This window comes from Aspergillus versicolor, assembly GCF_001890125.1.
Source record: "Aspergillus versicolor CBS 583.65 unplaced genomic scaffold ASPVEscaffold_1, whole genome shotgun sequence".
Classification (NCBI taxonomy): domain Eukaryota; kingdom Fungi; phylum Ascomycota; class Eurotiomycetes; order Eurotiales; family Aspergillaceae; genus Aspergillus; species Aspergillus versicolor.
Window position 1 is genome coordinate 690,705 of NW_024467524.1, and position 15,281 is coordinate 705,985.

Consider the following 15,281-nt stretch of genomic DNA (forward strand, 5'->3'; position numbering starts at 1 on the left):
TGTGTTTTGGGCACGGAACATTATTGCTCCATGTCCAAGTGGCTGGCCTTATCGATACGAGACGGAGCTTCCGTTCGTTAGGTGCAGGGTTCCAGCTAAACTATTCTTCGAGCGTATACTGTCTCTGCGAACTCTCATATAACGTCTTCTACATTTATCACGACGGTCCCGGCAAATAATTCAATCCTGACAGCTCGGCTACTCCTGTGATATAATCCAACCCCCACAATGTCTGCCAACGATGCATCCGTCCCCGCGGAGACAGAAAGCCTCTCCCCTTCCGCCCCTGCAACAAACAAGACGCAGGTTCGGAACCCTGCCGCCGTCAATACAATCCATTCGCGCTCTTTGCACATACGGAGGCTAACAGTGTTCTCTGAGTATCTAGAGCACAGATGCCCAGGGCCAATTCACCGAAGCCGTGGATGAGCTGATCGACCAGCTGCAGCATAAATTCGATACCGTGTCTAGGGAGATGTTTGGGAAGTGTGAGTGAATTCTTTCTTTTCCTTTTTATTTTGCGGCTTAGTCTACATTATCCCGTCTATCTATATTAAGGGCGAACGCTGACGCTATTCCAATGTGCAACAGTTGATGATATGGCAAGACGACTAGATGATTTGGAGGCTTCTTTGAGTGTTGCGGCGGATGCGGGGACAACATCGACCTCGACTCCGGCCAAATGAGATATACAATTGTTGACTCGACTCGTGGAGGAAGCGTCCTTTATAGCCTTTTTGAGATACCCTACGAATATCCGTACTGCAGCAATTCCACACCTTGAAAAAGACAAACGTTGCATCATATTTCATTCTATGCATCCGTAAGCCAATAATATATAGTACTAGCTTTTCCTAAATACTACGGTTTGCAGTACCCAGGGTATACAATCAATTCTTCATACAACGAGGCGAATCTCGGATCTCATTTACAGCTCATCCTTCGCGTTCTCCTTCTCCTCCTGACCCAGGAATCTACGCAGAATGTTACTGCGCGAGATCAGGTCATCAATCTTCTCCGGGGCGGAGCCACCCTTGGACAGCACCTTCTTTAGGCGGTTGAACTCCTTAACCGCATACTCGGAGTTCTGCGAAAGCTTCTCGGCAACTTTGACGTAGTACTCGGTGTACTTGTCCTGAACGCCCTTGGCAGCCTTCTTGATTTCACCAACGAGCTCGTTGAAGTTCTGCGAAGAGGTGTACTTCGCAACTAACTCATCAAGAGCAGGAACCGTGCCGGCTTTCTCATCCAATCCGCCGCCAGGGGCACGGTGCGTACCCGCCTTGTTGTTCAGGAACTCAATGAAGGCCTCCTCGGAGCGACCGCCTTGGTAGATCTCGCCCTCGGTCGAGCCCTTGGGGAAGAACTTAATGGTGGGGTATCCAGTTACGCCCTGTTCCTTAGAGGTGGCCTTTGCGTTTTCGGCTTCGGCATCCACCTTGCCGATAACAACGGAGGGCTCAAGAGCGAAGTCGTTGGCGAGAGTTTCCCAGGTTGGGGCGAGCTTCTTGCAGTCTATTCCCGGTCTCGTTAGCACACCAATTCCAGTATTAAACAGCTATTCAGGAAACAGAGAAAAAGGGAAGGGAGGGGGAAACATACGACCACACCAAGGCGCAGTAAACGCAACAAGCACATCCTTATCACTACCAATCGTGCTCTTGAATGTCGTATCAGTCAACATCTCCACATTGCTAGGCTCCTTCTTAGGCCCCTTAGCCTTAATGCCAGTCTTCTCAGTAATGAAAGCAGTCAGACTCTCAAGGTCGCGGCCACCCTTGTATTCCTCGGGAGTCTCGCTCTTGCCATCAAACCATTTCAGCGTCGGGAATCCCTGGATTCCAAATCGCTTGCCGAGGTCGCGGTTTGCGTCAGCGTCGACCTTCGCAACGCTAACTTTGTCTTCGGCGTGGGCGAAAGCTTGGCCGAGCTCTTCAAAGACGGGGGCGAGGTTCTTGCAGTGGCCGCACCAGGGTGCGAAGAATTCGACTAGCGCGGGCTTGCCGGAGTTCAGGACGACTTTGTCAAAGTTCTTGGGGATGAGGTCGAGCACGGCGGAGCCGGCGGTGGCCAGAGTGACCAGGCAGCTCAGCAGGAGAATGCTGAGGCGAGCCATTTTGGGGAGTAAGGAAGCTGTGATAAGGTGTGTTTGTGGAGTATTTTGACAGATCAACTGTCGATGGACTGAGGAGGGGGGAGAGATTCAGCCCGGTAGCTGAGGTGGACCGATCCTATTTAAGTACGTAACTGGTCGCATTAATAATAATAATAACAGTGAAGCTCTGGCGCGGATCTGCGGTTCGGAAGAGGACACTTGTACGGATACCAAGAGTTGTAAGGCCAAGCCACCACTCCAGAGGCATAGCAATTGTTAATATACCATGCTTTAACTATTCATTGAATTACCACCTTTTGGGCATATTTCATTATTGTTTTTCATTTTTGGCTATGAAGAGGTTATCCTTTTCGCGACATGCCCAACTCCTACTAATGCATAAGATGTAGATATATCATAGTAGATTGTTGAGGACATAGCTGGGCCCGTGAGAGCGGGCTTTTTACTACCAGGTGTAGCCGTCCATAATTTTTCCTTGTATCACCGTCTCTCAGATAACCATTTGTTCGCATCTGCCCAAGTCTTGCCATCCTTAAACTCTTTGCCCGCGTTCTGCGAACCCTTGTAGACCTTGAGAAACGTAAGCAATGTTTCGAGGATAAGAAAACGGATCTACCTACCGCATCCCATAGCTTGAACGCCCGGTGCAAGTTCCCTGTGAAGCTATCGCTGTGTTGGAACCAATCCTTGCCCTTTGACTTCACCTCTTCTCTCGAGTCTGGAGAAGTTGGCTCGGCCTGCAGGGGCAGATCGTCAAGATATGTTCGGACAGCAATACCTAGACCACAGTCGTTGTCATCAATGAATGGAAGGCTAAGTATGTCAGCTTCAGCTATTTACCTACAGTAGCGAATCGCACTTACCTAATGCCTAATTCGGACCAGTCATTGCGGTCGCGGTTTGCGTCACCGCTAAGAAGGAGCCCAACAAGCACAATCTCGATGAGGTTTCGTAGCGTCGTGCGGACTTCCGTTATGAGAGACCGGTAAGAGAGTAGTTGTCTACTGAGTGGTCCAGAGTAACCAATGTTTTTGTGCTGCAGCTTGCCAATGCAAGCAACACGCGAAATAAGCATGTTGAAAGATTTGTCCTCATCTAGAAAGATTATCAGTCGGCGGTTACTTGGCATGGATCTGTATTGCCTTACCTGTTCCCCTCATTGGGCCACCAGAGACATGGGAGAACCATTGCTTAGCATTGAGGACTCCAAACCTCATTAGCTCAATGGCCACAAAGGTAGCTTCCTCTAGGGAGTCTTCCGGATTGAGAACAGAGAGGGCTTGTTCCAGGCAGACACCCCAGGGCGTGAGCTGATGCTTTTCATTGATATAACCGCGGAGTTGTAGGAACCGCCAGTAAACATTGGCAAGTAATTCGTCTTTCGATGAGAGTGGCTACCAACAATTAGTTCTTGAACCGCAAAGGATCACAAAAGGTGTATCTCACTGGAGAATCTTTAGGGGAGAATGTTTTCGATACGAAATCCGAGTCTTTCAGACTTTGAACAGCAAACTTGAATGGCCCAGTAGACCCCTGCAGCTTCTTGATTCCCGCGGTATACCGATCGCTGGGAACCTTCCACTGACGAATAGAGTGTATAACAGAAGGAGGTGCTCGAAGCGTGACTGTGGAATCGGCGTTCTCGTCGTACCATGTCCGGACATTGATCGTCTTGCTCTGATAGAAACGATGGAGGGTATTCGACAGTAGAAACATTGACTGCTCTCTGAGTGGGGCAAGGTTCTCTCCCGCGACTTGCCGATATATCTTGGAATCCTCGATGCCCAAAGGTAGTGAAATCAGAACCTCGCCAGAAGTGAGATAGTTTGGCACGTCAGGGCCAAGGATGCCCTTAGAGATATAAAAGTAAAGCTCCTCCGGAAGACGTTGGCCGATAACCTCGTGCATGTCAGTGGGGCTGTTATCGGCATCCATTGGGCCAACTCTTCCCTCCAAGTCCATTACCACATGGTGTTTGACATTCATATATGCACGTTTGTAGCGGTCTGTGTACTGGACATCTTGCATGCGGCGCTCCTCTTCGTACTGTGTGCATAGAGCAAGAGCACTCCGCCCGGCGGCGTTGAACATGGGCAATGCATCACGAATAGAAGCAACCTTGGCTGGGAACGCAGGATTCTCGAAGAATGGGAAAGTGTGGAGGAATGAGGAGCCTAGGAGAAGTGCAAATTCAAGGAATTGGTCATTTGACAGTCTTCCCAGCTCCTCTTGACAGGTTTGCTTGGTGATCCAGGAGAACTGGGCAGGGTCTATTTCGATCTTTGTGATGAGTTTCTCGACGTCGAAAAGTAGGACTTCCGAGGGGCCCCAGATAGCGTCGATAACGGAATTGGGACCGTGACTGAGGTGGGCGAGCTGTGTTATAGAAAACAGGTGTCAGACCGTGCGCATTTAGCCGCCATATAGCGGGGAGAGCCAAGCCTGCTGCTTACCTGTGCAGCAGCACTGTAGGGTGCTGCCATATAGTCGATACCATTCTGAACAAGGATGCGCTGCAAGAAGCGGTAGAGAGATTCTGGTCGAGGAGTACCTAAGTGACAAAGATACGTCAGCACGTTCCGATAAGTTGAGAGCAAGAGACCATACCAACGCTGCTGAAAGCATCGACAACCTGGTCAGCCTGCTGCTGATCGTATAGCTCCCAGGCATGCTCGAATGCTCGGACAGTCTCATGGTGCACCTGAGGTCGTTGGTTCTTCTTTCCAAAGTCCAGGCCATTGAAGACAAAGATACAGGCCACGCCGAGGTCCTTGAAAATCTGCAACTCCTTCTCGATATTGCTTCTGAGGGCGAAAGGAAACCCTCCGAGAGCGATTAGAAGCGGCTCGCGAGTGGAGGGGTGGCTGAGGTGCTGAGAGATGTAGTGCGTCGCATCAATACCGACGACTGCCCCTTTGAGGGCGGAGAGGGGAAGCGATGAGGTGCGGGCAGAGATGCCGGAGACCCAGTCGTCCAATGGGCGGACTATCGAGCACAGACTGTATAAGCATTGTTCTACTGACGAAATTGGGAAACTGCGCGGGGGGGCTTACTCGGCATTCTTTAAGCTGGAGCTAAGGCTGGAGCTGAATCAGGTACAGGTCACGATGCGGGTGCCGATAACAGGCATGGACAGCCTAGCGGGGTGATAGATGAGGGCACCCAGCTGGAAGTGGGAGGGAAGAGAGAGGAAGGGAGAGGAAAATGTTGAGAGGATGAAGTTCAGTGGCAGTCGCCAAGTAGCCAAAGTCGCAGAGCTCAATGCACGAAGATGAACGATGCGACAACGCAGCCGGAGGTTCCAAATTGACACCCCGATCCAATCACGGGATCCACCAGCCTGGACCTGCCCACTACCTTCTGCGTTTCAATCTTCCTGGCTTTTATAATGCCCGATTTTCTAAAAATCTACTGGCTCTCGATCCACGGAGCCAAGGGAAATGGGCAAGACATCAGTCCCAACTGGTGGGGCCACCAAGATAACGTTTTCGATTCTAACGAAGTGTCTCCAAGATATATAATTCGGAGCTCCCCGCACTCACTCTATATGGACCACCCACCTGAGCATTTTGTTCTACCATCAAACCCCGAACTGTAAAAATGGCCGAATATACCCCAGTTGGAGCCCCAATCGACCTTCCCATTCTCGACATATCCAATCCCGATGACCCTGCCGTGGGCAATGCCATGCTTGAGGCTGCGACCAAGTACGGCTTTCTCTATGTGGACAGCAAGGGAACCGACTTTGAGGTCGACGACGTGCGAAAGGCATTTGAAAGGGTATGCATGTATCTTTTAAACAGTTTATTACCAGAGCATTAAGCCTTCATTACAGTCGAAAGGCTTCTTTGCATCACCCATAGAGGAGAAAGAACCTTGTCGGATCCAGTCAAATGTTCGTACTGATCTCCCCCTACATTGACTTTTTTTTAACTCTCATCTAGAACCGTGGCTGGTCTGGGATGCATTCTGAGACTCTAGATCCTGAACATCAGCGGGTTAGTATCGAAGCCTTTCCAAAACACCTCAGTATAAGTCAGAACTAACCTCGGATAGATGGGCGATTTCAAAGAGTGAGAGCTCACTTGTATCCTCAAACAAACCATAAATAGAGTAAGAAAAAATAACCAGATCAACCTCCCAGAGCATTCAACTTCGGCGAATTCAACGCCCAAGGCAAAGCCCAACAACCCCTCCCGCCATCCATCGCACCCCATGAAGCAGAGATCGAGCACTTCGCATCGCTCTGCACAAAGACCTGTAACCGCATTCTCAGCCTCCTCGCCCTAGGACTCAAGATCTCCCCAGATTTCTTCATCACCCGCCACGATCCCACCCAAGGCCCGACAGGCTGTATCCTACGCTACCTGTACTACCCATCCGTCTCGGCACCGCAAACAGCAGGGTACGACCACGGCGTGGACGTCCGTGCCGGCGCACACTCTGACTACGGGAGCATCACGCTATTATTCCAAAGGCCAGGACAGCCGGGCCTTGAGATCCTAACCCCGGAAGGAACGTGGGCTCCTGTCCCCGTTGAGCCGAGAAGCCACCAGAGTCAGAGCCAGAACCGGGACGACGAATACACATTCCCGCCTATCCTCGTTAACATTGGCGACCTGCTAAGCTACTGGACTGACGGATTGTTGAAGTCAACCGTGCACCGTGTTGTTTTCCCTGCGTCTGAAAGGACCGGGAACAGCTCGCAGGATCGGTATAGTATTGTTTTCTTTTGCCATCCGCTTGATCGTACGGAGCTGGTCCCTATGCCGAGCGAAGTGGTTAGGTCTTACCGGGAAGAGAAGGGTGCAGGAGTGCAGGAAGAGAAGGTGGGATTTGGAGGAGGAGCAGGGGACCTTGGACCTGGGAAACGGGCGCTTACGGCTGAAGAGCATCTTGCGCTGCGTTTAAACGCGACGTATGATTTTAGACAGGCAGAGGATCAAAATGCTCCGTAGAGCAGTGGATGTCTTTCCATTACTTTCTACATTTGAGGGCCTTTAGTGGCACCCGGAGAGTCCCAGCGAGTCTCAGAATATAGGTATGTGATTTGTAGTGCTGAAATATGTATGCACACAGGCCATTGAATGCAATAGACAAAAATTCTCCCTTTAGACAGGACGAGTGGTTTCAAGAAAAGACAAAAAAGAAGACCAACAGGTATAGCCAATAGGAGAATATCAAAAAGAGTACAAAAAACCAGCCAAGAAAAAAAAAAAAAAAAAAGAAAANAAAGAAAAAGAGAACCGGGGAGCCCGGTAGGGTTGATGTTGGAGCTGATGAGAAATGCTCAGACACTGACAAAGGAGAATCGTGGCCGACGGTGGATTAGAAACAAGGTACTGGTAACAGTGAGCAAGGAGGTGTGGCAGAAAGGAGGATAAAAGGCATGTAAGACAAATGTTGAAAATGACGTCGCAAGTTCATGACCGCTAGGGGTGATTCGTATGAGTAAGACGGGCTGAAGAACTCAGCATAAATGGAAACAGCGCCCTGGAATGGGTATTCGAGGCTGCAGGGCGAAGAGTGTTTGCAGAAGATGACACAAAAAGGTATCTCTCGGATAAATAGGAACACCGCCAGGTTCCGAATGCCATGCACGGGTTAAAATATGAAACCTCTGAGAAGAAAAACAGTACAAAATGAGTAAAATGAGAGCGACAATAGGCGACGCTATGCAAGCCGGTATGCATTGGGGTATTAGACAAAATTTCATCCGGTCATGGCGTGGCGCACCAGTGTCGGTGATATAGCCACGCTGCTTTCTGGCAGTCCTTGCTGCAATACTTGGTGCGACGACAACGACGGCATTTTGCGAATTGCCGTGTAAATTCTTCCCATTTGCCGCACTTGTAGTACGCACACTGACGAATACCACCCCTGGACTCGTCCTTCCGGCAAAGGTTCCGCATCACGACGCAAGCCCAGTACGACATGTCTTTTGAATGATGGCGAGCAGTGAACTTCTCCACCAAGGGGAAGATGTTAACATCATCGGGAAGGAGGTACTCATCCTCTTCCTCCAGGGGCTCAATCGGTGAAGTTCCCTCGTCCAGCATTTGAAGTTCTCGGTCGACCTTGAGCTTGGGTACCAGATGTGAGTTCTGGAAGTATGAGCGGAGGTTGCAATACTTGGAAACATAAGCCAAAAGTTGAAGCGACATCAAGACATCCTCTTCGCGTGGCATTGTGTTCAAGAAATTTTGCGAGGCGGTGTTTGGCCGATCGCGGAAGTATAGAGAGTACGGGCTGGGCACAATGGGAGGAGAGTTGGCGTTGTTGACAGTCTGAGCATTGTCATTGTTGATGATACTCCCGTCAACGGTAGAACGGTGGGTGATGTTGAATGTTTCCGCGTCCTGACCTTCTGATGTGTCCGTTACCGTCAAATCGTGAGAGTCAGAAACGCTATCAATCATGGTTTGTCTATCACCATCGTCGTCAATATCCATACCACTCTGGACGCCGATAATAGGCTCTGCAGCGTTTCCCGACGTAGAATCATCTCCCATTACAGCGTCTTCGCCAGTGGCATCATCCGACTCTCCCGAGGTCGACTGATTCTGCCGAAGGGTTGGGCGCTGGGTGGTCGATGCGTTGTTTCGGATGTGTCTATGGTCGTTAGGGGTGGTTGGGGAGTCTGGTTGGGATGCGAGTCCATTGAATATGGCGGGGAGCATGCTAGGTAGCCTTTCAGCGTCACGCACGGGGCGTAGTCCAAAGCCATCCGCAGTATCCATCGAGGGGATGGCTGTGGCCAAGGGCTGAATCGCTCTGTGACGGTGGTTTGCATGGGATCTGTGAGCATGTGCGTCCTGACCAAAGGTGCTCCTCTCAGGGGGAGATGTCACTGGTACTCGGGGAGAAGAAGTGACATCCATGGCGTTTGAGTCCACCGCACGAGTGTCATGATAGAACGGAGGGATTTCGATGTGGGTGGGAGGGGGTTGACGGCGAGAAGTGCGTTGTTCAGTGTTGGAGATATCGGGAAGCGAGGGGCGACCCGCGCCATCGCTCGTGGACGGAGAGGCCTTCTGAGAGTAATGCTGGTGCTTGTGTCGTTGGGCCTCCGAATCCGAACGTGCGCGCACTTTGTCGATTACTTTAATATAATTATCCAAGATAGTCGCAATGACAGGTACCATATCAGCCTCAACCACTCTGGTCCTGACATTTTCCGAGCCCCGTACTCCAATGTTGACAACACATTGGAAGGCGAGGCTCCACTTCCACATCTCCATCAGGTTGTTACTGCGACCCTCCTTGAGGATGCAGACCAATCGCTCAATGCCGCCATCGACGGTGAGAATATCACGGATCCGAGCAGATGAGGTCGTTAAGTAGGCCAGATGGTTGAGCGAGTTGATGAGAGGCAACGTCGATGTACAGTCTAATGCCCGTCGATCGTAGAGGGTGGTGGTGATATTGACGGATGCCTTGTTGACATTCGGAATGCTGAAGTTGACCTCCCGCATGATGGGCGAGGGAACGATGAGAGCGCCGGACTAGAGTCGAGTTGGGATAGAAGTGAAGGGTGATAAAACTCGTGGTTGGGGGTGTGATGCGCTATCAGCCCCTAAAGTGAGACCGAAAACTCGTCGCTGCAGAGGCGAGAAAGAGAGGGTGTTAAGGGGGAGGAAAGAGAGATGGCGGAAGACAGAAAGTGTTTATCTCAGAGACATGGGGTGATGAGCGGGAAATGAGATGGCCGCAGAAGGTCCTCGAGCGATGGTCGACAGGCTTGAGATGGAAAGAAGAGTCGAGTGATGGATGAGGAGGCGTGAAAGGGAGGTCTGTCGCTGCCAAGACAAGTCCGTGACAGTCAGGCGGTGGCCGGGATGGAGAACAACAGCAGCAAATGAGGGTACCTTGAAGACGGTGGAAATGATAGGCGAATTAATGAGGGGATGATGAGATGCGCAAGAACAATCCGATGGCAAATCCAGAGTCCACGCCCGGAACAGTGTGGTCGATGACTCTACGGGTGTTGTTGCTTTCAGCGACCCATGAATGAATAATCCGCGATGGGGGGCAAACTTAAGGAGGCAACCTTGGAAGCGGAGTTGTCGGGCGGGCCTCAGGCTCCCACTTCATTACCTCCCGCCACCACATAATCCATTTCGCCGCTCAGCCGCCATACTTGGTACTCTGTGCCCTGATCCATATTTCATCATGCTCATCTAATCTCTCGCTCTAATCGACTTACCAGGCCTGGCTCATTCCTCATACTATGAGTTCTACCACAGACCACTCTGTACTGCAGTGCCCATCCCACAATGGCCCCTCATCACACGCAGAATTAGCGGTCTCCAAACAACGTCACTGACTCACTAAACCCCTCCAATGAAAGCAGAACTAAACCAAACATCATAAATGACTCGAGCTTCTCTCGCACAGACGGCAGGAGGACACCACCAGCAAGTGAAAACCAGGCGAGGCCTGTGCTATGATTAGAAACCACAGGCGCCAACCGATCTTAGCCGCCCTCCAACCAACTCCACGACCCTCGCGCCGTGTTTTGGCAGACGCCTGGATTCAACATGCATCAGCCTTGTGGACTCTGTTCAACAATTCATTCGTCGCTGGATTTCCCCTGACCCAGTAGTGTAAAAGATGGGGGGTCTTCAACGTGTTTCATGTTCTAATCTCTTTGTTTGATCGATCGTCCGGGGATGTCTAAAAATAGAGTTGTATAAGCGCCGACTGTTCGTCTTGCTAATGAACCATCGGGTCTAGAAGTCTAAAAGTAGACTGTAGTACAGTGTAGATCGTGGTCTGTTCACCAAGTGCTAACTCTATTTACTCGTTTCAGGTGTCATATCCTTTCGCAGCTGTGCCCGACTGTCTGGGGACGAAAGTACCCTCAGTGTATCTGCATGCAGGCCGGACATGATTGGGCTGTTTCCACAGTAACCTGAGTGACCTGTGCCTAGTGAATTGGGAAATGCTCCAGTAATGTGTGGACCCTTGAAGGAGAATTTTAAACATGTTAGATGGCTGTCATTAGGGATGAACATGGATTTTAAAATTATAAATAAAAAAATACAATCGACTAGATGCAGACCAGATTAAGAACTATATAGCAATGTGCTGGTACTGCAAGGTATGAACAGAGGAAGGTCATTATCATTTCTCAAATACATAATTCTATCGATGGTTGAAAATCCAGTATCCCATATTGTCTCATCATGCGAGCTTCGTTTTTTTTTCTCATTCTCCCATTGAAATCTTACAAGTTGGCGTACACCGTGTTGATACCACCAGTGACAATCATCTTGATGCTGATATAGTCTTCGATACCGTACTTGCTGCCCTCGCGACCCATACCAGAGTGCTTGACACCTCCGAATCTAGTAGAAATTAGTAAACCGTACCTATCAAAGTCAGGGTAGAAGGTAACTTACGGAGCAGCAGAGTCAGAAATAACACCGGTGTTAATAGCAACCATACCAAACTCCAATCGTTCAGAGACACGGTGGGCCTTGCCCAGGTCGCTCGTGATAAGGTACGACGCCAGGCCGACCTCGACGCTGTTCGCCCGGCGAACAACCTCATCCTCCGTCTTGAACTTGGACAGCGCAGCAAGAGGGCCAAAAGTCTCCTCGCTAGCAACCTTCATGGAATCGTTCACATCACCCAGGATAGTAAGCTCATGGAAGTTCTTGCCTACAGACGGCAGCTTGTTGCCGCCAAGCAGCACGGTAGCCTTCTTGCTCACAGCATCCTGGATGTGCTCCTGCGTCTTGTCAACGCCGTTAGTCAAAGGTCCATGCGTGACACCAGCGCTGGAGCCATTGCCAACCTGGCACTTCTTCACCTCCTCGACGAGGCGCTTGCTAAACTTATCGTAGATACCCTCCTGGACGAAGAAGCGGTTCGCGCACACACAGGTCTGACCAGTAACCTTGAACTTGCTAGCAATAGCAGCCGCCACAGCAGTCTCGATATCTGCGTCGTCAAAGACAATAAACGGCGCATTACCACCAAGCTCCAAGCTCAGCTTCTTCAGCGTGCTGCTAGACTGCGACATGAGCAGCTTACCCACGCGCGTCGAACCAGTAAACGAGATCTTCTTCACAGTGTCAGACTCGCAAAGCGCAAGCCCCAGAGCAGGCGTGTTCTCGAGCGCAGTTACAACATTGATCACACCCTTAGGCACGCCCGCGCGCTCCGCAAGAACAGCCAGGACATTCGACGAGAACGGCGTCAGGCCGTCGGACTTCATGACAACGGTGCATCCCGCAGCCAGGGCGGCCGCGACCTTGCGCGCACCCATAGCCATGGGGAAGTTCCAGGGCGTAATGAGACCGCAAACACCAATGGGTTCCTTGATCACCTGCGTCCGGTGGGTAGGGTTGCTGTGGGGGATAACGTCTCCGTAGATGCGGGGAGCCTCCTCAGAGAACCACTCGAAGAACGAGGACGAGAAGAGCGCCTCGCCCTCGGCATCGCCCTTCGCCTTTCCGTTCTCGGCCGTGATGATCTTGCCAATGTCCTCCTTATTCGCGATGATCTGGTCGAAGAAGGACCGCAGGATGCGTCCGCGCTGGCGACCGGACTGGGCGCGCCATGTAGGGAAGGCTTTCGCGGCAGCTTGGATGGCTGCGTTGACGTCTTCAGTGTTTGCTTCCGGGGCGGTGCCGATGAGTTCTTCGGTGGCGGGGTTGTAGACGTTGAAGGTCTTGCCTGATTTCGCGGCGACCCACTGGCCGTCGATGAAGGACTTCTCGACGAAGAGGCTGGGGTCTTTTAGGTTGGATGCAAATGAGGGGGCCATTGTGAGGGGAAGGTATTATTTGCCTGGTAGAGGGTAGGGAACGAAAGGCGAGGAGATTAAGGAGACAGGTGATAGCTTAAAACCAACGATTCTAACAGCGAACCCCTCCATTCTGCAAGCTTATAAGTGTTCCGACATCCCACTTCCCCAAACAATGACGCCGTATTCACCATCCGAGCCCTTCGGTGTTGGAGGCGTGAGATCGGGTTCGTCATACTTTGAGAACCCGAGGGCAGTGGGCCTTCTCGGGCCCTGACCCGAGGGCGCACTCTCCACTAAGAGCTATGACATATCAAAAGAGTAGCTGGGTCTAGATTCAACCCCGATATTATTGTGGATCTGGAGTACGGGGGGAGGGGTAATTAGTGTTGGAACTGGTAACAGCGACTGCTTGATCGTGCAGAAAGTGTTTAGCGCACCAAATAGGGTGAATGTCTACGTGAGTTGTTATCTTATGCCAATGCAGGTCTTATGATGATGTAAAATCGATAGTATAAGATTCTCTATATCTAAGCATGTTGTCTATAGCGTCTAACAACAACATTTTTGAGGCACCAATATTCCACCATTCACCAAAATCATAACAAGTGAGCTAAAACTATACCATTTCGGTATTCTTACCAGCGTCCTTCATCAACCCATTCATAAAAGGACTGCGAGCACGGACTTCTTTCCCGTAGAAAAACATCAACGTCGGGACAAGAGCAAGAAACAGGGAAATAAAAGCCAGCAATGTGCTCGCCCACTGAAATCCGAGGTTGGTGTACATGCTCATAGTCGCCAGGGGCAGGAAAGCAGAAAAGAGGTTCTCCCCTGTCGCAACGGCGCCAATTCCGCTACCGGCGTATTGGCTGTAGGCATCGACCACATAGTCTGACACCCCGGCCACGACTAACACACTGCCGGCTCCGACCATACCTAGACTGATCGTCGGGGCGATCCACGGGATGAAAGTGTATGAAGTCCAGGCGTAGGTGAACATACCACCAGCTATGCCGAACACTCCGCCAAGGACAGCCATATAAAGTCTGGCCTCTGGGATCGGAGTTCCCGGTACTTCGGTGTTTCGAGACGCGGATGCGAAGTATAGCCTCCTCGATACGAAGCATAACAAGAAGCCTATGCATTCGCCGATGACTATCGAGGCCTGAACAAACCCGGTTTGCGAGACGGTGTAATCGTACAGCTCCATGAAGACCTGCTCGACTGATTGTGTGAAAAGAAACAGGGTCCCCACAGTGAAAGCCGACCATAATGTGGACACAAAAAGAACAGGTTCGGTGCAGAAAAGAACCACCGGCCTTGTGGAGCTGACGATGAGCTGCTGTAGACTCAGATGATGCGAAGAGGGTCCGGCCGCTTGCCCTGCAGGATCACCCTTGCCGTTTTTTCGCAGGGCCCGGGCTCGGCTTGCAAGGATTGCGTCGCTGCGTGTCTCGTGGAAAAGGAAGTAATAGATCGGAAACAGCGCCCCGAAATAGATGAGCTGCATGTAGCTGATCCACCTCCATGACAAGGATTGGTAGATTGCAGCTCCCATCACCGGCCCCATACTGCTACCACCCATGTAGCCAAGGATATAAAGACTGACAGGAATTGACCTAGACCACTCTGTATTCCAAACATTTCCGGCGACTGCAGCAGCCGTATTGGCCAGGATGGCAACACAGCAGCCAGCAAAGAACCGTGTGACTACCAATGTGGCAAAGTTCTGGGCCAAAGCTTGGGGAATGAGGAAGCAGAGGAATAAAATATATGTAATAAGAAAGACAGGTCGAGTTCCAAAGTCCTCTGTCAATGGAAGTATAAACAGGGCAGAGCATGCGCCGCCGGAAGCCCACGTTGTAACAGGCCAGTAGGAATGCGGAAATGAGGCGTCGCTAACGTGGAAGAGTTCCGTGATCTCGAAGTGTGCAACCGTAATTATAGTTCCATTCATCATAGAGACGAATGTCGCAAAGGCGGCAAGGCCTGTCAGAGTCCATTTCCGTGACAGCGGCCAGTTGTAAGGATTTTCGGGGTCCCTATGATCGTCCCAAGAGAGTGTGGCCGTGTCACTCTCAGGGGAATCGAAGATACCGGAGGACTCAGCTTGAGTTCGGTCTTGCATTTGTTTTTCCTCGTAGCTTGTCATTTCGAAGTTACCAATTCTCGGCGCCGCGGTGCTACAATTGCTTGTCGTGGAGCAGCGGCCAATATATATTCTTTCAAAGAAGTATCCAGGGCCACACAAATGCAAGCGAAGTCTTGGATTCCATAAATCTGGGCCTCGGGTCTCTTGTCTCTTGTCTCTAGATGGCTAACCCCATGGCGGAGAGCTCCATTTCTCAAGGTATTGCCCTCTTTGGGAGTAGTATGCTGGTAATTTGGTATAAGGTGGAGGATTCC

General features: G+C 50.9%; 5 protein-coding genes across 5 annotated transcripts; 2 read left to right on the forward strand and 3 right to left on the reverse strand.

The window, feature by feature from the left end:
- Positions 1–94: 94 nt before the first annotated feature.
- ASPVEDRAFT_35361 (heat shock factor-binding 1 family protein) lies at positions 95–687 on the forward strand (the record flags this gene model as incomplete). The annotated part of the gene is made up of 3 exons (XM_040810978.1): positions 95–306; positions 389–488; positions 592–687. The coding sequence occupies exons 1-3, from the start codon at positions 229–231 to the stop codon at positions 684–686; spliced, it is 273 nt and encodes a 90-aa protein (XP_040661802.1). The 5' UTR covers positions 95–228.
- ASPVEDRAFT_35363 (protein disulfide isomerase family protein) lies at positions 598–2,320 on the reverse strand. Its single transcript, XM_040810979.1, has 2 exons — positions 1,603–2,320; positions 598–1,515 (listed from the first exon to the last, which is right to left on the reverse strand). Exons 1-2 carry the CDS (start codon positions 2,114–2,116, stop codon positions 929–931), a joined length of 1,101 nt encoding a protein of 366 aa, XP_040661803.1. The 5' UTR covers positions 2,117–2,320; the 3' UTR covers positions 598–928.
- A 3,396-nt stretch (positions 2,321–5,716) lies between these two features.
- Positions 5,717–7,074, forward strand: ASPVEDRAFT_48316 (putative oxidoreductase, 2OG-Fe(II) oxygenase family; the record flags this gene model as incomplete). Its single annotated transcript, XM_040813987.1, has 5 exons — positions 5,717–5,896; positions 5,952–6,011; positions 6,061–6,114; positions 6,173–6,189; positions 6,261–7,074. The coding sequence occupies 5 exons, from the start codon at positions 5,717–5,719 to the stop codon at positions 7,072–7,074; spliced, it is 1,125 nt and encodes a 374-aa protein (XP_040661804.1).
- Positions 7,075–7,836: 762 nt separating this feature from the next.
- Positions 7,837–9,591, reverse strand: samB (MYND-type zinc finger protein MUB1; the record flags this gene model as incomplete). The annotated part of the gene is made up of 1 exon (XM_040813988.1): positions 7,837–9,591. The coding sequence occupies one exon, from the start codon at positions 9,589–9,591 to the stop codon at positions 7,837–7,839; it is 1,755 nt and encodes a 584-aa protein (XP_040661805.1).
- A 1,754-nt stretch (positions 9,592–11,345) lies between these two features.
- On the reverse strand, positions 11,346–15,027 carry ASPVEDRAFT_48319 (uncharacterized protein; the record flags this gene model as incomplete). Its single annotated transcript, XM_040813989.1, has 3 exons — positions 11,346–11,466; positions 11,521–12,862; positions 13,515–15,027. The coding sequence occupies 3 exons, from the start codon at positions 15,025–15,027 to the stop codon at positions 11,346–11,348; spliced, it is 2,976 nt and encodes a 991-aa protein (XP_040661806.1).
- Between the last annotated feature and the right edge of the window lie 254 nt (positions 15,028–15,281).